Source organism: Mercenaria mercenaria, chromosome 4 (assembly GCF_021730395.1).
Source record: "Mercenaria mercenaria strain notata chromosome 4, MADL_Memer_1, whole genome shotgun sequence".
Classification (NCBI taxonomy): Eukaryota; Metazoa; Mollusca; class Bivalvia; order Venerida; family Veneridae; genus Mercenaria; species Mercenaria mercenaria.
The window spans coordinates 51,906,769-51,931,488 of NC_069364.1; the positions used below are offsets into that span (position 1 = coordinate 51,906,769).

Genomic DNA, 24,720 nt, shown 5'->3' on the forward strand with positions numbered 1-24,720 from the left:
AGTGTTCACAAGGCAAATGTTGATGGACGATGGACGACTGACGACCCATGACGGATGCGGTCAAAATAACTCACCTTGAGCTCAGTGCTCAGGTGAACTAAAATGCAAAACAATGTAATGAATGAAATATAGCTATTTTGGTAAATCAAGGACACATAACTCTGATCCTAATAAAGTGATGTAGCTCTTGGAACTCATCCAAGATATTTTAATCATGCACATTCTGTGTAAATATTATCCCTCAAGGGCGAGTAATTCTAGTCCTAAAAGTCAGATTTCATTCATAATCGAGCTCATCTGAGATCTTATGCTCACACACAGTCTTTATAAATATGATTTGGATTGCTGAAAGAATGAAGGTGTTAAAGTGGAAACAATGTAAAATATAGGCATTTTTGCAAAATCAAGGGCCCATAACTCTAGTACTACTTGTCTGATTTTGATTAAAATTTAACTCATACAAGATCTTATGGCAATACGCATACTGCATAAATACGTTTTAGATTAGTGAAGAAATGAAGGCGCTAGAGTGTAAACAACGTAAAATATAGCATTTTTTGTAAAATCAAGGGCACATAACTCTTGTCCTAACTGCTCAGTTTTGCACATAATCAAACTCATCCAAGATCTTGAGGTCATACACATTTTATGTAAATATTATTAGGATTAGTGAAGAAATGAATATGCTAGAGTGTAAACAATGTGAAATATAGCAAATTTTGTCAATCAAGGGCACATAACTCTTGTCCTGCAAGCCCGATTTCGCTAATAATCTAACTAATTTAAGATCTTGAAGTAAGACACATTTTGTATGAATATGTTTAGGATTGGTGAAGAAAATTTTAATGAAGGTGCTAGAGTGTAAACAAAGTGAAATACAGCATATTTTGTCAATCAAGGGCATATACCTCTGGACATAGTAAAAAATCAATCCCATATGCGAGGTCTTGTGATCAAACAAATTGTGACCAAGTTTGATTAACATCGCTTCAAAATTGCGAATGCTAGAGTGTGAACAAACTAAATGTGAACAGACGGACGACGGACATCCATCAATCCTAATAGCTCACCATGAGCCTTCGGAAAGAGAACGGCCAAAGGGCAATGCATGTAACAACGGGCGACACACGAGACTGAGGGGACTTGGGAAGCTTAGGAACTGGAAAAAAGTAACAAGATGAACAACGTTGACATCATGTGGAGAGGGAAAAAGCACAAAATAAAAATGAGACAAATAGAAATATTACGGAGAAACACTAATTCCTGAATACATTCGATTGTAATGCCTTATTTGACTGTTTAATTATAAAGGATGTTTGACTGGGTAAATGAAAAAAAAGAAGACGTGAGGTACGTTTCAAAACATACGTTTATTGTAGAAGGTGTTTACATGCTAAAAATATGCCTGGCAAAAACTGGAAGCGTTAATACTTGAGGCAACAAAAATATCTTCTATTTGCTTTTCAGTTAACTTTCTAAAACAACCGTTGAGGACTATCAGAAAGCACGTACATTTTAGAATTACACATTCAAATTCGTGTTTTGATTGCTGATAGAATATTCTACATCATACTACGACTTAAGTAGTGAAAATAGACAAAAATGGAAAACTCAATACCTCTTATGCATTCAAAAATGTTTATTTCGCGTTAACATAAATGTTGTAAAGTAAAAGATCATTTTTCCAAAACCTTTGGGTGAAAGTCCATGTAAAGTCGGGTTACATGGTCGCAAAATAATTGATAATATAGTTTCACATAACTTAGGTCCAGCTACATATTATGTGTACAGCAAACGTTCATGTGAGGATGACATTCAGTTGGTTTGAAAGGAATGATTAACCGTGGCAGAGACATTTAAGCTGGAAGATGCTACATGACCATAACTGCGAGTATGTGCGGCAAAACGAACAACAACAAAATAAATGAAATATTCCGCATTTATTCACACTACAACATATGTACAACAAATGGAATGACCGACCTTAATTTTCTTTTTACATAATGATACAATGTAATCAAAATAGAAAAGAATACAACCAAGAAACATTTGCCAAACAATACAAACAATACAAATATATTATTATATTGTTATGGGTTACTGTGTGAGAATATATATTCATGGATATGAGATGTTCTCGTGGTAAATAACCTTTTAGCTAATTGTCTGGATCTTGCATGTAACACTCGACTTTATATACACAATTATCTCAATATCAATACATGCATAAAAAGAAAAGGCCAGAGATGAAAATGTCTTTGACCTTTAACCTTGGAATCTGAAACTTGCAACATTGCGGGTTATTGACCGAACAAGAATGTGGTAGACTGACCGATAAGATGCAAGTCTCTAGTTCGAACAAGAAGGGGACATACAATGAATGTCCAATTCATTCTTTGACTTGATTACTTGTTTAAAAACTTTTATATTGGTATAATAGAAGAAGCTATAAAGGAACTATTTTGTCCGAGTAAATTATTATATGTATATAGCTAGTTTTGTAATCCTCAAAACAAATGTATAAACAGTACCCTGCAACTAAACAATTTGATGCAACTTTTACCATAAATATGTCTAGACGTTTCAGTTGAATTGAGATCTTTCATAATTTACGAAATACACACAGATTGAGATCTTTTAAAAAAAACGAAATGAACTATTGTAAAATATTGCATTTTTCTTGTGTAAAATGATGAAAAGGTCTGAAACACTGAGTGCAGCATAATACAAAAGAAGTCGAATGTTATCCATATCCCTAGATGATTTCTAGAAGCATAAATGCCTATTTAGAGTGTACCATTTGCGTAGAAACAATGTATATCCACAGTCTACTCTGTTTTGAAATTAAAACATGGACATCATCAAGTATTCTATCAAACTAAAGGTAATGCTGCACTGACTTTGGTAATAGCTACGAAATGACTGACAAAGGAAATGATAGTAAAGTATGTAAAATGCCGTCAATACCTGGACCATACATCATGAAAATATGCACATACTAAACGTTATAACAAATATACTGCACCATTTCAAACTGGCAAAATGTGGTTTTAAATTAAAGACCTGAATACTGACATAACTGACTTTAGACGTCTGTCACGTGTTTAGACAAAAAGGAACTCTTCATGCTGAACCATATAATAAACCTTTAGCAATATAATAAGTGAACACATGTTACTTTATGAAATAAAAAAAATATTAATTATCTCCCCACTATATATACACAAGCATATGTCAATATTTCATATCTATATACAAGTTGCTTAAACATATGTTATACATGTAAAAAGAACTAATACAATATTGAATCCACGTCATATTTTACATGAAATAATTTCCACTGTTTTGAAGGAGTCAACATATCGTATATCGACAAAAGAGTATATATTTTAGGCTATGGTTGCTCTCTAGACGAAATGAAACAATTTTCATCCTGTATATAATACAATTTCCTCCTCTCATCAATGTAATTATTTCCTTCACAATATTCGACAGTTAAATCAAACACATCATTTATTTCGTTTTTTTTGTTTGCTTGCTTGACATATACAGATCGAAAAGTTTCACTACACCTTTCTCATACTGCATCAGGTGCAACGTATAACGTCAACAATGTTTATGCAGAAACAGTTGTATGTTGACTCCTTCAGAAAACTTTTTTATAAGAGATAATTACACAACCTATAACAGGCGCTCCACAAAGTTGGGATATAGCTATATATCCATGCCAGCTTACAGCTTATTTGATCATTCAGCACAATGTAGTAAATTTGTTGTATGTGAGCATGTTGTGGGGATGGAGGTAATGTGGTAATTGTTGGGGTTGAGGGTTGAGTGCTTTTGAAATATAATTGTCTGGACTCAAATCTGACGTCAGATTTCACCTTTCAGCTCACTTTGTGATTTTGACCTCTGACCTACCGACCTGGGTTATTCTTCGCATCGTCTAATCACCACCTACCTATATGTAAAGGTTGAAGTCGGTATATTGAATGGTTTTAAAGCTATACTCCGGACACTAAATATGACGGACGGACGGACTGACAGACGCACGTGTCAAATAGCAAGAGTTTTGTATAAAAAAAATAAATACTGTCATTTTGCCCTCCTGTTTGAAATGTCTTGTTCTGGTCCAAAATACACAAAAAAATACATTTCAACTAAGTATATGTCGAAACTTGTACTTATGATTGAGATCTATTAACAACACAAATCGTTGCTTCATATAACCCTTTTATCCAAAAGTGATTACAATTTGTATGTCGAGTATATGTCTTTGTCTACCTTCAACAAATATTTTTTGGCAGCTATAAAATTCTCTCTGTCTCCCTTCTCCCAGTGCATAAGTGTGTGCGTGTTCGGGCTAAGCGTCTTTTTCAACAAATTTGAAGAGTGCTGCCTCACTGGAATATGAAGCCACAGATACGGGACATGATACCCCACCCAGTCACATTGGCACCACTGACACCGGGCTGATCAGTCCTAGAACTACCCTCTTAATGCTGAGCACCAAGCGAGGAAGAAAACACTTTCCGAATTCTACATTTCATAATTCGGAAATATGACCTCCTCGTACATCTAACTCCTACTCAATTGCTTAACAACTGGTAAAACAATGTTTACCTACACAATGTGCACCATAGCAATAAACATCTAAAGCATATCTACTTCTTTACATATATTAAGGAAAAAAAGAATATATACACATATGGCACCACTTTTCAAAAATATCATGAAGTTACACAGTTATGCTTTTAATACGATGGAAGAATTTTCAAACAGGCAAATCTGCTTTAAAAGTTGCTAAGACTACGACTTCAATCGTTGAAAAAAATGCGTTGTATAGATTTGTGTTGTATGCCTTGTCAAAAAAAAAACAATACAACCCTAAACATATTGTTTTGAACTCATCAGCACAAATATACACACATTTAATGCTTATAAATCCAAAGATATATTGATAACTTGCAAAAACATGCTTGTATCGGATATAGTTTAGAGCATTTTCCTCTTTGAATACGGTACTGTATAATGTCGACAAAACAATTTATATATATTTTAAGTCACAAACTGTAACAAAGTTAATTTTTACTTTTCAAGAAAGATTCAAAACCTATCCAAAAATAGTTTGCCTTCAAAACAAACAATTGTGCAAAAAGGCATGTTTATATTCTCTATCTGTAATATGAATTCCTTAGGATTTCACTGTAACTAGGATACAGATTGCCAGCTTTTCTTGTATTTCTTTCTCATAAAATGATAAATCGAACCATTCATCATATTATTCCTAAAAAACACTGCTATGTATCATACATAATATCGCATTACTAATAATGATACACTTTATGCCAATTAATCAATTCTACAAACTCATCTGATTACATTAAAAACAATAAAATACTTTGGAAAATGTACAACCAAGTTTATTTTATAATACAGAAATTTTATAATTAAAGCAAAAGTAATTACTAACTCAACTAAAGTAACTGAAGTAAATTAATTAGCTGTAATACAAGTAATTTAAGTAAAAGCACCTTTCTACGAAATATTTATAAACTGTCAGATTTTATAAAATGCCATAAGAACAAAACTCAAAGTTGTAAAGTGTTTCTACAGTACAACAGGAACACTAAAATACATAATAAATATTTTCAAACCGGATTTTAAAAAATGGCAAGAAAGAAATGTAAAAAAAAAAACGGTTACCTTTGCAATCGCAGTTATTTGTGTCATGAGAATGCAAGTAAACATTGTTATAATAATTCATGGTATGAAAAGAGATAATGTTCTACACGAACTATTCGGCAAGATGTATCTATTTAAGAATTATAATAACAAAAAACACAATTGAAAAGTTACACTTTCATATATAAACATATATAAATATATATATAACTTAACGATTTCTTTTTATCTTATCAACCCATGTGACCAGTTTATTACCATGGCATTAAGATACACGTACACTATGCTGTATAATAAACGTAAGCTCAACGTATGAAGAAAATCTGCGAATGGACACCATGTATAATATTAGGGTCTCGGGTATCCGTAGCTGAAGTATATAATTTGATGTTAGTTTTAGGACGTAAAACAAACAAAAGAAGCATGTCTTTCAATGGTGTGGACAACTTTTACTTGACGTACAACTTCACGTGAAACATCATGACGTTTTTAGCTAGTTCTATGAAAGTTACTTCAATTACAATTACAAACATATTTTTGAGACATGTAAATTAAATGCATAATTCAGAATTCCTAGACAGTTTATTTTTCTCTGGTTAATGACAATGATGTAGTGCTGATGTTTCTCACAGGGACAAATATTATCGTTATATTTCAATGAACTAGTGGCTTAGAAATTCCTACTGGATCCTTGTCATGTATGTTTATGGCTGTATATTGTATTCCTACTTAGTTGACATGTTCATTAGCATAACATCACATCACCTATAGAATTTTAATTGTAACCATTAACATAATGTTAAAAATATTGGAACAGAAATATATTTACAATGACACAGTTATGTACAAATAAGTGCCTTTTTATGGTACATACAAAAATGGCATAAATCTTGGCAATATCTACTTGATATTCTAAAATTGAATAAATGCCTGATCTGCAAGATTTCCTGTAATTTCTGATAATCAACTGCAAAAGTTATTCAAGACTTCGGAAAAATGTAACAATGAGACGCATTCATACTAATAATATCTAGTTTGAAAACGTTAAAAATCAGTGTGTGAAATTTAAGCAAGATTTGCATATAGATTTAAATACTATTTACAGATGAGATTCGTTTTGAGGTAAACCACGAATGAGTAAATAAAACAAATTAAGAAAACTGTATATGTAGCAATGCAAACCCTGACTGCAAATATTATGGTGGTAAAGTTTTTCACAAGTTAGTTATGGCAAGTTATCATGGAAGACTCACGATTCCTAAATTGTCATGAATTCTAACGTTATATAAAATAAAACATGACAACGGCGACGTCATCTCAACCTAGCAAGACCGTATTTGATCCACTGACGTATCCAAATTAAAACACAACATGACAGAAACGTGGTTTTATTAACTTAAACACTCTGAATCAGCTATGCATATTCCACACAATAAATCACCGTGACGACAGCATCGCAAGATAACTATGCGAGACGTATAACCTCTTCGCCGTGTTACAATTAATTAATACAAGATTTTACTGCATTTCTAAAACTATACATTTAGCGACAATAATATATACATAATAATATTACGGCAGTGAGTAAATTCTAATTTAACAGTAGCTGCCATATTTTATACAAATATACATGCACATCTATTTCAAAGTGCATCGATATTGTTATGAGAATGTACTCCTCCATCTACTGACTAGAGTTCGACGTTTACTATTTTTTGCACATTTAAACATCTTTCAGTATCTTGCTGGAATACATTTTGTTTACCTTGAGACGTTTTCAGTTACATAGTGTTAACCACTCACATCGTCCTTTCTATGTTAGACACAGCACGATTGTATCTATTTTCTTTCAAACTATTTTTCTATCTATTGTGTCTTCCTTTAATATTTTGTCTAAACCTTATTAGATCATTCAGACGGCGTCACAGTTGGGATCCCTGGTTCGTTCTGTAACGGTTTGTTGACATTAGGCGGAGATCGGCGCTTAGGCATAGGACTGACTATGGCCGTTGGAGATCGTCTCTTTGTTTCATTTTTGATGCTGGTTACTGATAACTTATTTCCAAATGATTGCACCTGCCATTGTGACGACTCTCCAAAATGTGTAACTTGGTTATATGAACCGTTGGATTGAAATGATGTAATATGCGAGACCTGGTTGAAATTTTCCTGATCGACATGGAGATCGTCATTGAGCGACTGCTTATATGAAATGTCTGCTGGTCCTTGTGAAGAAAAAGCTGATTGGACGGATGTATGGTCCACATGCGTGTCTGTAATGGGCACCTTCTGTTCAGCTATCCGGAGACCTGAAGCTTGCCTACTCATATCTGTGTTTGGGTGTACACGCCGATGTTGAGTGGCATGATGCCCATCCGCCTGATGACTGTGAACCATTTTACGGACCTGAATATTCGGTGGAATGTAATTCATTGCTGGCGGACCTGTCAAAGAGTCGCTTACTGATGTGTCCACTTCTCTCCTCGGAGAATCCACTAGCTGCCTAGCTGCATTGTTCACGGGACGATTAAAAGTTGGATCTGATACTGCTCGATGTAAATTTGGATTGTCATTATAGCTCACCTGATAAGAGTTTTCTCGAGTATTTTGTTGTTTGACTTGGAAATTATACGATGGGCTGTTGACTGATGGCAAGGAACGCGATCGAATGTCATACATGTTAACTGAATCAGAGTGCATGTGTGGCAAATCGTTATCAGCGTGTTGTCGTCTCGTTTCTGGGGCAAAACCTTGAACAGAACGGATTGGGTCAGTTAAAGCGTATCCAGGCGGAGGCTCTCCTACAGAGTTCACTGCAAACTGAGTGTTAATAGGTCGAAATTGATTTCCGTTTCCACCATTCTGGTTATGACAGGGTGCTGTTGTCTCCAAGGGTCCTGGTTGACTTGTGTATGGAGGTGGACTTCTGGAGTGCAGCCCGTTTGTAATCCCGTTAACATCATTCATCATCGAACCCTCTGTTTGTCTAAGGTCAATATTTGTGAATTGTAAATTCACACTATCGGAATCACTGCTATCACTACCCTCAGAAACTGAGTACCGAGTGGCCAGTTTCTTGTTTTTTCGGGAGTCGTTAGGCGGACTGTTTTCCACAGATTTGTGATGTTCTACCCTTTTATGCTCCTTCATAAGTGATAGCTGTTCTGTCTCAAACTCACTTGTGCCAACCTTCTGTTAAAAGTTAAAAATAAATTAATCATCTACTTCTGTTACAAAAAAGCACTATTTGAATCTTATTAATACGTACAAAAATCTCCATTACACTTCCAATCATAGATATTATAGCATAACATACTTTCACGTTATGGGCAATTTTGTGAAAAGCTCTAAGTACTTCAATAGTTTTGAGGAAGAGAGTTCAAACTGGCTAAAAGAAAAGACAAAATACTATTTAAAAAATCTGGTACGGATATTCTAGGTAGAGGGACTTCATTGTATCTTTTGTTTTTCTTGAAAAAAAAAGACCGTTTAAATACAAAGTGTATATATTGCTTTTTCTACCGATATTTAAAACAAACGGCCCTGAAATGTAGAGTTTAAGTATACACTTACAGAAAACCATTTAATATCACATATTATTACATGTAGCCTCTGATATAGTAAACACATTTATTGTAGAAATTAATAAATTGAACATCGCAAAACTACAAAAGAATTATCGTTGAAAAAGTTATATTTTTAACATACTTCGGGCAATTAAATTGTAACACGGCAAATGACCGTGTCAGACAAATGTTATCCTTAAAATATACCAGACAATGCATAGTATTAAAATGTGCTGAGCTATTTAATATATGTACCTGGCTAGCCAAATGATGTTCCTTAAGTATAGACATTTTTATCTTCTCATCGTCTTCCACTTGTACTGAAAATAGCAGTTAAATCATTTATGAAAACTAACAATTATAACTTCTTTGAAAACTATGACAGAGTATAAACAGTTCTTATGCTTTTCCTTCGATGTTCCATTAAACATTGATTATATTCCAAATTACATGTGAATTGCATTGAATTCAAAGAGGAAAGAGGGAACATTTTAAAGATCAAAACATTCGGCTGTCCTTCCTTACATACGCCATGTCGTTATATTTTTATGGCAATTTTAACAGGCTTTCTGGTATTTTCCAACACCGTTAAGTATCATTTAAGGTGACACACTCCTAAATAGTATTATTCCCTATATATTTTATGTAAAACTGGCATTCTTAAAGAGCTACCAAATATAGCTAGACCCACTTCAGAGAACAAACCATTACCTAATTTAAAACAGTAAAACTGATATGAAATAAAGAGAAGAGTAGGGATCATGTATCTTCTAAGACGGACGGATTTCTCTTATCACAGTTGCTTACTGTAAAATCACATCAAAATCTCATTGCTTTGACATTGAAATACTACTCATATTAAATTTGAGTTTCACTTCACCAAATACAACCTCCTCTCCTATTGTTTATACCATACACCAGCTTTAATTCAGACCTCTGTGGCCGTGCCAAGTGAAAAATTAGTGTTCAAAACCACCATTACGCGAGCAGATGGCTCCCTCCCCCGCTTTTTTTTACTATAGTAAAGCTTTAAAGATATGTTTCCCCCCCAAAGCCGTGGGTTCAAAACCTCGCTTGAGGGTTAAGAATTATTACACGAGGATGTCACACAGCTGTCTAAACCCCTTAGTCACACTGGCATGTATTGCGGGTTATGTATTGCAACGTTTCCCATCCTTACGCAATGCCGTTGCCGTTGCGGCTCAGTACTACGCTTTGACTAAAAATATTTACGTTTGAGCATGTCTGACAGGATTCGCTACGTTATTCTACGATTCAATACGTTTTAACTAGGGGTTACCGTGTAAAGTAAAAAAAACGAAGTAAAACGTACTAATATTCAGTTACACCAAGCCATACCTACCAAATCTAAATAACACGTGAACTAAGACCTAGTAATAGTAACAACATACAGATAACAATAAACAAGAGTTTCAAACAAGCTTGGCTTTCTACTAAATCCTTCATACTCTAATCATGTAGCGTTTCATGTTGTAAATGTATATATATGAATAAAATATTGTTTAAACAAAAGCCATGTCATATACATTATAACACAAAGGATTACACAACAAGAGAGACACGATGGTCCTAGGTCGCTCACCTGAGAAACACAACATAACAGTGTAAACATGTTTGACCTCGTGATTTTATTGAAATGAATATTCTAACCAATTTTTATTAAGATTTGGCCAAAAATCTCGAAGATAAACAAGTATTTCTTTAATTTGACCTAGTGACCTCGTACTTGTCCAAGATTCCATAAACACACATTCTGACAAAGTTTCAGGTAGAATTGAGCAAAAACGTGACCTCTGGATAGTATACAAGCTTTTCCTTTGATTTGACCTAGTGGCCTTGTTTTTGGCACCATGTTACCCACATTCGAAATTAAAAAAGACTTTAAACATCGATACAAACATTTTGACCAAATTTCATGATGATATGGCCATAAACATGGCCTTTAAAATGTTATCAAACATTTTATTTGACTGGATGACCTAGTTTTTGACCCAGCATGACCCAGGTTCAAACCTGACCTAGAAGTCATCAAGACAAACATTGTGATCAAATATCATGAAGATCCATTGTTAAACACAGTCACTGTTGCATACACAATTTTTTTTCTTTGATTCGACCTTGCCACCTAGTTTTTGACCACAGATTACCAATATTCAAACTTGACCTAGATTTAATCAAGGCAGCCATTCTGACTAAATTGTATGTATATCTAGTGTAAAATCCAGCCCCTATTGCGTACAAAAGGTTTTGCTCTGCTTTGACCACGTGACTTAGTTACTGACCCTAAGTGACCCATATTCAAACATGACCTAGATTGCATCCAGACAAATATTCTGATCAAACATGAAGATCGGGTGTCAAATGCAGTCGCTGTTGCTTACACAAGATTATTCTTTGATTTGACCTAGTGACCTATTTTTTGATCCATGATGACCTATATTCGAACTTGACCTAGATTTAATCAAGGCAATTATTCTGACCAAATTTCATGAACCTCAATTGAAAAATACAGCATAATATCGCATATGCATGTTTTTCTTTGATTTGTCCTAGTGATCTGGTTTTTGACCATATTCGAACTTGATCTAAATTTCATCAAGGCAATCATTCTGATCACATTTTATGAATATCCAGTGTAAAATGTAGCCCCTAGTGCGTACTAAAGGTTTTTCTTTGATTTGATCTAGAGACCAAGTTTTTAATCTCAGATGACCTATATTCTATCTTAACTAGTTTTAATCAAGGCAATCATTCTGACCAAATTTCATAAAGGTACGGTGTAAAATGCAGTCCCTATTGCATATACAAGGTTTTTCTTTGATTTTACCTAGTGACCTAGTTTTTCAATCCAGATGAGCCATATTCGAATCTGACCAGATTTCATCAAGCAATCATTCTGACTAAAATTCATGAAGATCAATTGAAAACTACAGCTTCAATCGCATACACAAGGCTTTTTTTGGATTTGACTAGTAACCTACTTTCTGATCCCAGATAATCCATATTCGAACTTGGCATAGATGTTATCAAGGCAATCATTCTGACAAAATTTGTTGAAGATCAATGTAAAATACAGCCTCTATCGCATAAACAAGCTTAATGTTGACAGACGACGGACGACGGACATTGAGCGACCACAATAACTCAACTGAGCATTGCTCAGGTGAGCTAAAAATGTGATAGAAATCATCTCTTATTTCCATTGTAGTCCTTGAGTGATGTAGATAGTAATGACGTATTAAAGTCTAGATAATAGTCTTTCTACGTTTTAACAAGAGGGTCATGATAACCCTATATATCGCTCACCAGAGTTGATCTGGCCTACTGACCTAGGTTTTGACCCCACATAACCAAGAGTTGAACTTGACCTAAATATCATCAAGACAAACATTCTGACTAAATTTCATAAAGATTTGGTTACAACTGTGGCCTCTAGAGTGTTCACAAGCTTTTCCTTTGACTTGACCGGGTGACCTAGTTTTTGACACCACATCACGACCCAGATTCGAACTTGACCTATAGATTATCAAAACAAACATTCTGACTAATTCTCATGAGTTTCAAACTTAAATTATGGTCTCTAGTGTGTTGAAAAGATTTTCCTTTGATCTGGCCTAGTGACCTAGTTTTTAACCCCACATGACCCAGATTCAAACTTGACCTCGAAATGAAAAACATTCTGACCCAGTTTCATAAAGATTGAGTCACAAATGTTGCCTCTAAAGTGTTCACAGGCTTTTCCTTTGATTTGACCAGCCGACCTAGTTTTTGACCCCATATGACCCAGATTCAAACTTGACCTAGAAATCATCAAGTCAAATTTTCTGACAAAGTTTCATAAATATTGAGTCACAACTGTGGCCTCTAGAGTGTTGACAAGCTTTTCCTTTGATTTGACCAGGTGACCTAGTTTTTAATCCAACATGACCCAGTTTCAAACTTGACCTAGAGATCATCAAGACTAATATTCTGATCAAGTTTTATAAAGATTGGGTCACAAATGTGGTCTCTAGAGTGTTCACAAGCTTTTCCAATGATCTGACCTACTGACCTAGTTTTTGACCCAACGTAACCCAGATTCAAACTTGACCTAGAGATCATCAAGACTAATATTCTGATCAAGTTTTATAAAGATTGGGGCACAAATATGGTCTCTTGAGTGTTCACAAGCTATTCCTTTGATCTGATTTACTGACCTAGTTTTTGATCCCATATGATCCAGTTTCGAATTTGACCTAGCGATCATCAAGACTTACATTCTGACCAAGTTTCAAAAAGATTTGGCTAAGAATGTGGTCTCTAGAGTGTTCACAAGCTTTTCCTTTGAACTGACCTACTGACCTAGTTTTTGACTCCACATGACCCAGTTTCAAACTTGACCTAGAGATCATCACGACTAATATTCTGACCAAGTTTCATAAAGATTGGGTCACAAATGTGGTCTCTAGAGTGTTCATAAGCTTTTCCTTTGATCTGACCTACTGACCTAGTGTTTGACTCCACATGACCCAGTTTCGAACTTGACCTAGAGATCATCAAGACTAACATCTGACCAAGTTTCAAAAAGGTTGGGTCACAAATGTGGTCTCTAGAGTGTTCACAAGCTTTTCCAATGATCTGACCTACTGACCTAGTTTCTGACCCAACATGACCCAGATTCAAACTTGATGTACAGATTATCAAGACTAATATTCTGATCAAGTGTCATAAAGATTGGGGCACAAATGTGGTCTCTAGAGTGTTCACATTCTATTCCTTTGATCTGATTTACTGACCACGTGTCATAAAGATTGGGTCACAAATGTGTCTCTAGAGTGTTCACAAGCTTTTCCTTTGATCTGACCAACTGACCTAGTTTTTGACCCCACATGACCCAGTTTCGAACTTGAACTAGAGCTTATCAAGACTAACATTCTGACCAAATTTCATAAAGATTGGGTCACAAATGTGGCCTCTAGAGTGTTCACAAGGCAAATGTTGACGGACGATGGACGACGGACGCCGACGGACGCCGACGGACGCCGGACAATGACCGGTCACAATAGCTCACCTTGAGCACTTTGTGCTCTGGTGACCAAAAAACGTAGCTGTATGTCCAACCCTTATTATCTGACATTGTGACTGGGGCTTAACGGAAAGTCTTGTTCAATTTCGAATGTGATGAAATAATAATTGTTAGGACGGACACCTGGTCAACAGCTGGAAGGTCGCCATTTGACCTAATAGTCAGTGTGACGTTAGACCCAACAAATACACAAACAAAATTAAACATATAAACATATGCTAAACTGCATAAAGAAGCAATATATACGTAGAGAGATAAAAGTACCTCTCAACCGCGATATATCTGTTAAATAAAACCTGATCAATAACTAACATGTTAACATCTTGGTCTTTACAACCAATATGAATATTATATCTGCTCAATACTTTCTACTGTTTTTCTTTTTTCAGTCTCACATCGCTTTCCCTTTTTTATACTCTCAAAATATAAAAGTATGATTACTTGGTGGTGGAGATTTCTCCTTGCAAGAGAGACTTCTGATGGCAAGCTCTAGAGATTTTGGTTTGCTCAGTATTTCCTCACCAAACTCTAGTCCAGCTTTAACAACGTTTTCTTTCATGAATTTCAAAACCATGTCTTTCACAGAGGCAGTGTCATTGCCTGTTAATGAATAAAAGCATAGTTATGTTATTTGTGTCGCATTATAAAACTTTGACCAAAATAATCCTAGAAATAGGAAACAGGAAGCTGAAATCTCTTTCGATTGGTTGGATTATGCACATTTTTAAACTTTTATTAGTTTCAGAACCCCGAAGACTTCAAATTAAGAGATTCTACATCCGTTCAATTCCGAAGGCTGTCCAATCTAAAATGATGTCTAATTTCAGTTTGGTATCTTCTTACTAGAGAAAGTGACTTTTTAAGTAGTGAAAACAACAGGTCGCCCAACAAGACATAAATGACAAAAGTTGCAGGCTCAGTCTGATTGAGCCTATTCATGGACGGTAGTGGTAATGCATGTATTCATACGGCGGTGTACATAAGGTCTGTGTACATGCGGAAAAGGTCTGTTTACACTTCCAATATTCGTGGTTCTATACAAATCACAACTAAACCCGTTCAGACAGAAGTGTTTGACATTTTCTTAACTATGATGATACTGTATATGTTGAACCATTTTAGCATAACTTACAGTCCATCAGTGTGTCAAAACTATTTCATGATTTCTGTGAACTACATCAAACTTTTAGCATTTGTTTTTACTTAAATTTAATTTAATTAAATCAATTAAATGTTCAAAAAAAATCATTGCGTGATATATACTGCGTTTTTACCTACCAGAAGGTATACTGTCTATAGCTTTTAGTGCTGCCTGACATTCCCGGAATATACCATGCCAGTTCAGCTGCTGCTCCCCTGACATTGATTTTATAGACAGGATAGACCTATCCAAAGCTTTCTTCAAAATATTGTGTTTCACCATAGCTTCTGTTTCTGAAATTGTAGGAATATAAATCGACGCGGCTATTGTTACCACGGGTGTTTATTTGTTACTTTATTCAACGACAACCCATAATTTTGACCAGGACTGTCAAATATAACTTTGTGTGTAAAAATTAAATGTAAAAAGTTTTCAACTTAGATGAACTATTTTCTCATCCTTTCGTCAGAGTCTGCGTTGGAGTTGGTGGCTGCAAACAAGTGAATCCCAGGGCTGTGCAAGTGCTGACCATAGTGGAATGATTTGAACAATGATAATTTCCTAATATTTAAGCTTTAGGCATTGACGTTTTAGACAAGAAGATTTTAAAGATTTTTCTTATATCACATGAGTTAAATGAATTAAGTATACAATATTCCATGTTAAGAAATACAATGATATATTACATTAACAAATCAATAGATATCCTTCGCATCAAATATTTCACATGTTTTGAAACTTTTCTTTCAGCATAAATTGCGTTTATTCAATTTCACGTAAGTACATCCTAACCGATTCACTGCACTATTTGATTATCTTACCTGGAGGTCTATATTTTGAATAAGATTCTTGTGTAAAATAAATAATGAAGGAAAAGAAATGTTCATTTGGGTTTAAAACTTTAAATACACATTTATTGTATATTTATGACAACCTGTCTACAATATTCTCAAATACTTAACTTACCGATATTCCCTGATGCATCAGTTGCAACGGTTACTGCTTTGTCAATACTAAACTCGGTGCCAGTCATATTTTCATTCAGGCAGTTGAAAAATGTTGCAACCCCCTTTACCTCTTCCATTGGATTTTTGTAGATTTCTGTGCGGAAAAATAATCTTTAAGTTAACGCAAGTGTTAGATCCTGAACGTAAGGGCTTAATACCGACGCATTTACAGGTCATATATCGTCTTTCCCTCATTTGATAGTGGAAGGAAGTATGACACAGTACGTTATAAAACAGGATTAAACATTGGAACTTCGAATTATATGTTTGTTATAAACGTATTTCGTTTTTAAAAATTCCTTACTAGCACTAAATTAATAGGTGGAAACATTATTGATCATTCATTTCTGTAAATGCTTACCCAAGCGATCATCTGGCGGACAGTTGTCTGGGCTGAGACTCGTTAGTCGCATGCAAATTAGAATTTCTACAAGGTTCGCAGGTGTCAGTAAGCAATCATCCTCGGTCAACAACATACCTGAAATTTGGAAAATGATTTAGTGTACTCGTAAGCTTGTTTTATTAAATTAAATTACAAAGGGTTTAACTTCATAAAAAGTACGATTTCATTATTTGGAAGCACTGAAAATGGCGTCTTAACAAACGTTCGATCACCGAAATAATACATGCCATTAGGTGAATTTACAGCTCTTTTACTAGTAGAGGTAGACTGTTCAGGTACTTTTTCAGGTATGGCAAACAAACTTCGAGAGTCTTCCTCAAGCAAGCTGAATGTAAACCTTACATGGAAGAAATCGATGTAAATTTATGGGTGTTCTGAACCAACAACAATCAGGAAAACGTAATAGTACCAACACAGGCATGGACGCACATTGGAATTTAAAGGAAAATCTTTTTTCCAAAGATAACATGAAACAATTTACTCCAACTAATATCATTTTTATTAAGTAAAACAGAGAACAATTCCATAATCACTGGTGTAAACTCATGTTTACATGACTGCTATACATTTATGTTGAAAACTGGGTTTGGGATCATGAAAGACATTTCAGTCTGTATATAACACAAGTTCCGCTTGAAGTGTATTACACATTACCTCTCGTGGACAGACTCAAACATACCGAGTCTTCTATTATTTCTTATTATTCAATATTTCGTTAGGATCTTCTTTATAATTTCCGTTCAATTATCTATTCATAATACAAATAAGCCAAATTTTCTCACATAACCTCAAGAGAATAACTTTTTAAGTATGAAAACATTTAATAAAAAAGTACCAAACTGTCAGAAGTTACGCCCTTTACCGCAATTTTTTTCGACTTTTGAAATACCCTACTCATTGAGCAGATTAGTCGTCAATTTTCTGAATTTCGACTTATTCAAGGGCCATAACCCCACAGCGACTAAGACTACCTTGCTGGTCATCAGACTTAGCCAAGATATTATGCCATTACCCGACATTCTGACTAAGGTTGTCAACCACTGGATAAGAAGTGCTTAAATAATTACTTGAACACTGTCAATTTTCTTAAATTTTAGTAATTCATGAGCCATTCCCCAAGAATGACTGGGAGTATTCAGTTGGTTATTGAATCTTGCAGACATATTGTACCTATTACGACTGAGACCAAGTTTAGTGACAACTCAGGTTAGAGAGCAGACTCTTTCAACTTTACAACTTTGACCAATTGAAGGACCATAAATCTGTCGATACTGGTCCGAATTGCCTGATTATGAAACTTTGCCTTGATTTTAAAGTTATATATATTCTGTATAAGTATGGTTCGTATAAAAAATATTCTTAGTTATCAAGCGGACACTGTCAATTTCGGCAATTTCCATTAATTCAAAGACTATAACTCTGCCGATAGTGGCCCGAACTGGCTGGTTATAAAACTTGGTCTAGATTTTATAGAGACACACACTTAGTATAAATTTAGTTTAGTTCTGATATAAATTAGTTGTTGAGCGGACACCATTGTTTCCGCCTACCATAACGGTGAAACGGGCGCATAAAAAACCCACAGCTTGCCGTTTGTACCAAAGGCCTTTGTATTACAAATGTATATTATTAAATGCATTTGTAATACAAAATGCCTTTGGTACGAATTGCTAAAATTTTGTTTTATTTATGTCTTTTCAGAAAAAACAAACAAATTTTAATGATGTTAAACTTATATAGTACTTATAAAATACCATTTATAAGATACAAAACTTTCGGGAAAAATATTAAAACTTACCTGACATAATAGCCGCCAAGGGAAGCCCTTCACATAAACCCACAATAGCTTCAATATACGGTTCGTTTTCTTCCTTGAATACCGTGGATTCTGCTGAATATGTCACAGTTTTGCTACACTGTTCCTCGTCGTCTGAATCGTTGTCCCTTTGTTCAGTTGTTTCGAAGAGTATTTTCAGAATTGCTTCTTTTTCTAACGGTTTCAGTTCAATAGATCCATAACCTTTTGTCGTTTGTTTCGGTTTGTTGGCTGATGCAAGGACTGTCCTCAATTTAGGGCATCTTAGTGATTGACGATGAAAATGTAGAAAATTGTCTTTTAATGGGCTTTCCATAATCTTGTCGATATTATCTAAGAAAAGCACATATTCACTTTTACATTTGCCTAAGGTATCTATTAAGGAATTGATAGCTTTCTCTACCAGATCGTTCCGTTTTGAACACTTGTCTCTGTCAGGTAGTTGGCACTTTTCACATGAATTGCATGCGATTGTTTTTGATGGATATTGGTTTACGAAACGTTTTGTTTCTTCATGCGCATCTATGGATGTCAAGAATTCGATAAACCAATTATATATCGTATGACCTGATTCTATGTCGTCAGATTCAAAATCCTTGATCACACATTTATAAATCTCACTTCCGCACAGCTGTCTGTACAATTCTTCAATAAATCGTGACTTTCCAATTTTCTTCATTCCAAAAACAAGAACTGATTTTTTCTTGGATAGAAGTTCCTTCATGTTTGTCAGATCTTTATCCCTTCCAACAAATTTCCATTCTATAGATTCAGAAATAGCTGCACAATTCCCCATGTTTGTTTTATGAATTAATATTATCACAAGCTATCTGGTTAAGTCATTGCTGATAAATGTCGCTTTCATGCGGAAGGAAGTATTGATTGAGCATTTTCTGTCCACTTCTGATGACTATAATGATGATATCTAAAACAGGAATAAAGAGCAATTTTGATAATTCATTTTCATTTGAACTACATATTGTCAAAATTATTTAGAATTTTCACTTAAGGTCAACGCATGCAAAAGACATCATTTAAAGCTCTGAGCACCTCAAACACGACAAGAGCTACACGTATCTTAGACCGAGTCTCTCACAAAAATAAACAAGAGATCATAGAGTGATCTTGGCCCCCACCATTGAGCCATTTTTGAATGTTCCAAATTTCAAGACTAGCTCAAGGTCAAAATCAAGGTCAAATTTCATTTCGGTACACAACACTGTCCATTTGGTCTATGCATGTGGTCCAAATTTGAAAGCTGTAGCTTGAGAAATGTGAAAGTAGGTCACTAGATATAAATCTGGTATAATAATAATAATAATAATAACTAGATCAATTTCAAGGTCAAAGTTCATTTCGGTATACAAAACTATGCAAGTGCTTCAAATTTGGAGGCTGTAGCTTGAGAAATGTGAAAGTAGGTACTAGGTAAAAATCAATGTCAAATTTCAATTCAGAACACAACAAAGAGCTGCTTTCAATAAACGCTTGATGCCCCCGGTGGCATCCTTGTCGATACAAAGCAACCTAAGTCCAAAACGAGGTCAAGTTCAAGGTCAAGGTCAAAATGAGGTCAGGTGATGTCTGAAGATGAGGAATGGTCACAGGTTACATCTGCATTAGTATCAAGTCATTCTAGTTAGGGGTATTGATGCTAGACGAAACGGTCCCATTTGGTTAACCTCGTACGGACGGACGGACAGACGAACGGACAGGACAATCACTATATGCCTCCCGCATCAGTAGATGCCGGGGCAATAAAATATGCATGTGGTCCAAATTTGAAGGCTGTAGCTAGAGAAATGTGAAAGTAGGTCACTAGGTCAAAATCAAGGTCAAATTTCATTTCGGACACAAAACTATGCATGTGGTCCAAATTTGAAGCCTGTACCTTCAAAAATGTGAAGTAGGTCACTAGGTCAATGTCAAGGTCAAAAAATTTTCGGTGCACGAAACTATGCATGTGGTTCAAATTTGAAGGCTGTAGCCACAGAAATGTGAAATAGGTCACTAGGTCAAAATCAAGGTCAACTCATGTCAAGCTTCATCTTGCCACTCAAAACTATATATGTGGTCCAAATTTGAATGTTAAAGGTTATGGACAAGAAGATTTCAAAAGTTGTTCCCTACATAAGTCTATATGAACCAATGAACCATGTGTCCCCTGGGGCGGTGCCATACTTGACCCTAGAGGGATAATTTGAACAAACTTGGTAGAGAACCACTAGATGATGCTACATTACAAATATAAAAGCCCTAGGCTTTGTGGTTTTGACAAGAAGATTTTCAAAGTTTTTCCCTATATAAGTCTATGTAAACCATGTGACCCCCAGGGCGGGGCCATATTTGACTCTAGGGGAATAATTTGAACAATCTTAGTAGAAGACCACTAGATGATGTCACATACAAAATATCAAAGCCCTAGGCCCTGTGGTTTTGGACAAGAGGTTTTTCAAAGTTTTTGCCTATATAAGCCTATATAAACCATGTGACACCCAGGGCGGGGCCATATTTGACCCCAGAGAAATAATTTGAATCAACTTTGTAGAGGACCACTTGATGATGCTACATACCAAATATCAAAGCCCTAGACTCTGTGGTTTTTGGACAAGAAGTTTTTCCTTATATAAATCTATGTAAATTATAGAAATAAGCAAAGGGCCATAACTCACCCAAAAATTGTTGAACCAGTCTGGCTTTCAGGGGGACACAACTAGGGTACCAATACAACATTCTGACAAAGTTTGGTCAAAATCCCCCCAGTACTTTCTGAGGAGATGCGATAACGAGAAATTGTTAACGGACGGACGGAAGGATGGGCGGAAGGACGACGGACCACGTACGCAGAGTGATTTGAATAGCCCACCATCATCAGATGGTGGGCTAAAAATAAGTATAACTAACGATTTGCGTTTAATAATAATCAATCTGTAACAGAATCAATATCAAGGTGGTAGTAACAAACGCAATATTACAGACGGAGGTGTAGTAACAGTAACACAATACACACATAAATCAATAGTCAAAACATATGAAGCTGTATATACAATTAAGGTGGCAGGGGAGTACAGATTTGCGAATTCCACATTGACGTGTGGGTACCAGTGTTGAAATATCCATAGAAATCTCGTTTTTGCTTATTTTTCTCTGAAACTACTACGGACTATTGCAGACACTATAGACTACATAAAGACGACCCTCCGGTCCTATGCACCTGTCGCTTTCCATGCCAGATGTAGTGAAAATTGGCCAAATCACCCAAAATTTATAGACCAAAATTAGCCTAACCGGGCCTCACTTTGAACTCTGCCATTCATCCATTTTGTATTTTTAAATCCAATTTCGTAGCATATATGTATAGTGCGAACATAGATGCATACCCAGGTGGTGTGGAATGTGTCTCCCAACCACCACTTTATTTCCCTAATTTTCACTTGAAAAAAAGTGGATGGATAACAGCCGAGCGTCTGGTCGACTTTTTGTTCTGATGTTTATGTTTTAGCCTCAACCGGAAGTACGGAGCTAGGAATTTTAAAACACCCACCGTGTAGAATCATTAACCGTTCCTCATTCCCCAGATATATTAAAGAATTAATAATGATAAATAACCAGTAAGATAGATATGCCTTTATATCTACCCTGTCCTGTTTATACAGAAAATCGACCGGGGCCAAACTACGAAACCGCTCCCCTGCCACCTAAACAGATTAAAAATTGAAACGGCCATTACAACCCAGGGCTTAAAACACTGAAGAGCATAAAAATAATATGTTTTAAGTTGAATTAATGTTAATGTCACTTTTTCAGAAATCTTTATGACAGCGTTATGACATATACAAGCCCCGTGTACCTGTATTCATATTAACATGCGCTTGTTACGTATAAAATGTACTTTTGTCAAATTTCTTTATACACAAACATCTATGATCATTCAAACACAAAAGAATTTAATTATAAAGTAACTTACACTTCCCCTAAGAGCAGTTTAATGCGATTAATATCCCAGCATAATAACAGTGCATCACTGCATTTATTGTGTACAAATGTGTATAAAACATCATCCGATGAATTATGTTTTAATATACATCTCTCCAGAGGTTTAACGCATTTCGTGGATATCAAATAATGCATTTGTATTTAAAATGCGTGTTTTATTGTCTGACATTAAAGCTACTCGCCCACAGTCTGGATGAAATTTTTCAACATGTTCATTTTCACCGAGTTTGGGATAGAACTGAAAAATGATAAAGTGAGTGAAAATAAAATAAAAGTTAGTTGATAAAAATGCAGGAAGAATGTTATAGTAAAAATGTGCATAGAATTTTATCACTGATATACTTTTAGGGAAAAGCAATGTGTCTGATTTTTACATTCTTCAATTTTTACTGGAGACCATATCCCGCTTTTCATGGAATGCACGAAGGTTCCATGTGCATCGCCATAGGAATACATCTGCGGGTGTCTCTAAATTGTATTCTGGCACTTATAACATGTATAAATGTTGAATTCTACTAGAGGGCGTAGATGTTTAATAGCTTGCATTTCCAATATCGTCAATCTCAATGAACAGGCTCAATCAAACCGAGCCTGCAACATTTTCTTTTATGTCGCGTTAGGCGATGTGTGGTTTTCCGCTTATTCTATTTCATTAAAATCACCGTTAAGAATTTTAGTGGTTTAGAACACTGACTTATTCTTATAAAAGTATTCACAGCTAGTACATTTCAAAATTTGTAAATAACAACTAAAAACAACAATGCTGCATTTATATATTATCTAAGTTTGCATTTTTAGGAATACCTCTGACGTAACTAACATTTAAGTTAGTCTGGAATTCACTGAAATTCTTCTCGGGTGAATTTGAAATAAAAACTGATCAAATATATATACAATTCTGAGTTATCTCATTACAAAATGGTAGTGTTGTCGCGAATATTTTAAAGAAGGTAATGCTGTTGAAATGCATGCATAAACATTTTCATACAGGTCGTGACATATAAGGTTTTCAAAGAATAGCAGCAATATATTTATCTGTCTTGACTGACACAGTGCACTCAACAAAATTCCTAATCAGTCAGTTTATACTGTATTACTATTTTGTTAATAATGCATGTATTTACAAGAAATTTTACATCCCGACATTTGAATAGGTACTGCAGCTAATTATTGATTTAGTGCCCGACTTACGGCCAACGTAACCGCGTTAGGAGTTTTGACCAATATAGCATATTTTTCACCTGTAGGGCATGTGCACTAATATTCACGTGAACACTTTTGGCATTACTGACGAATGTCCTGCTAAAAATACATACCATGGTGAAATTGACACAAGAGCAACGCACCAGAGCTCGGAATTTTACAAATAAATTAAAAATCTGTCACTTCAATGAATTGTACTTGGGTTAAATTTCGCAGAGAGAGCTCAATTGGTAGATAGCCACCGACTGAAGGCTCTTGTACACGGAAATAAGCTTAAAATTGAAATAACCATCAAAGTAATAGCTACAAAGAAATTATATCATATCAAAATTCTTTTGAAATTGCAGAAAGAAATTACCCACGTGTCGTAAATTTATGTGCCCCAGCCAGCGACATCGCCACAGCTCGATTGCGTTGCTCCTTTATCAATTTAACCATATGAGTTTTTTCTGGTATGACTTGAACATATGAAAAACCCGTGACTGATATTGTCATGTACACGCCACCCGTGATAGACACACCACATATTTCTATCATTATAGAAGACACAGAACCTGGACAGCCGGTTGGGTCAAACACGTCTGTCAGTGGGCCTGAATGGTTAGAAACTTAAGGACGAAGAAAAAAATATTCTTTATTCGCCAACCGAGTGGCTTAATGATCATATTATAGACGCAGCTATGATTCTGCTGAAGAGACAATTTACACATATATATGACTCCAGCTTCACATCTCTAAGTTTTCCAGTTCAACAAGTGGTATGTAATTTACTCAGGAAGGATACCCCACCAAAGATATCGGATAAAATGTTGTTGAA

At 35.2% G+C, this 24,720-nt stretch overlaps 1 protein-coding gene across 1 annotated transcript; it reads right to left on the reverse strand.

The window, feature by feature from the left end:
- Window positions 1-1,925: 1,925 nt before the first annotated feature.
- On the reverse strand, window positions 1,926-23,249 carry LOC128546032 (uncharacterized). The gene is made up of 8 exons (XM_053541166.1): window positions 22,672-23,249; window positions 18,687-19,629; window positions 16,847-16,963; window positions 16,445-16,579; window positions 15,616-15,771; window positions 14,779-14,937; window positions 9,507-9,571; window positions 1,926-8,877 (listed from the first exon to the last, which is right to left on the reverse strand). Exons 2-8 carry the CDS (start codon window positions 19,498-19,500, stop codon window positions 7,594-7,596), a joined length of 2,730 nt encoding a protein of 909 aa, XP_053397141.1. The 5' UTR covers window positions 19,501-19,629; window positions 22,672-23,249; the 3' UTR covers window positions 1,926-7,593.
- Window positions 23,250-24,720: the final 1,471 nt, after the last annotated feature.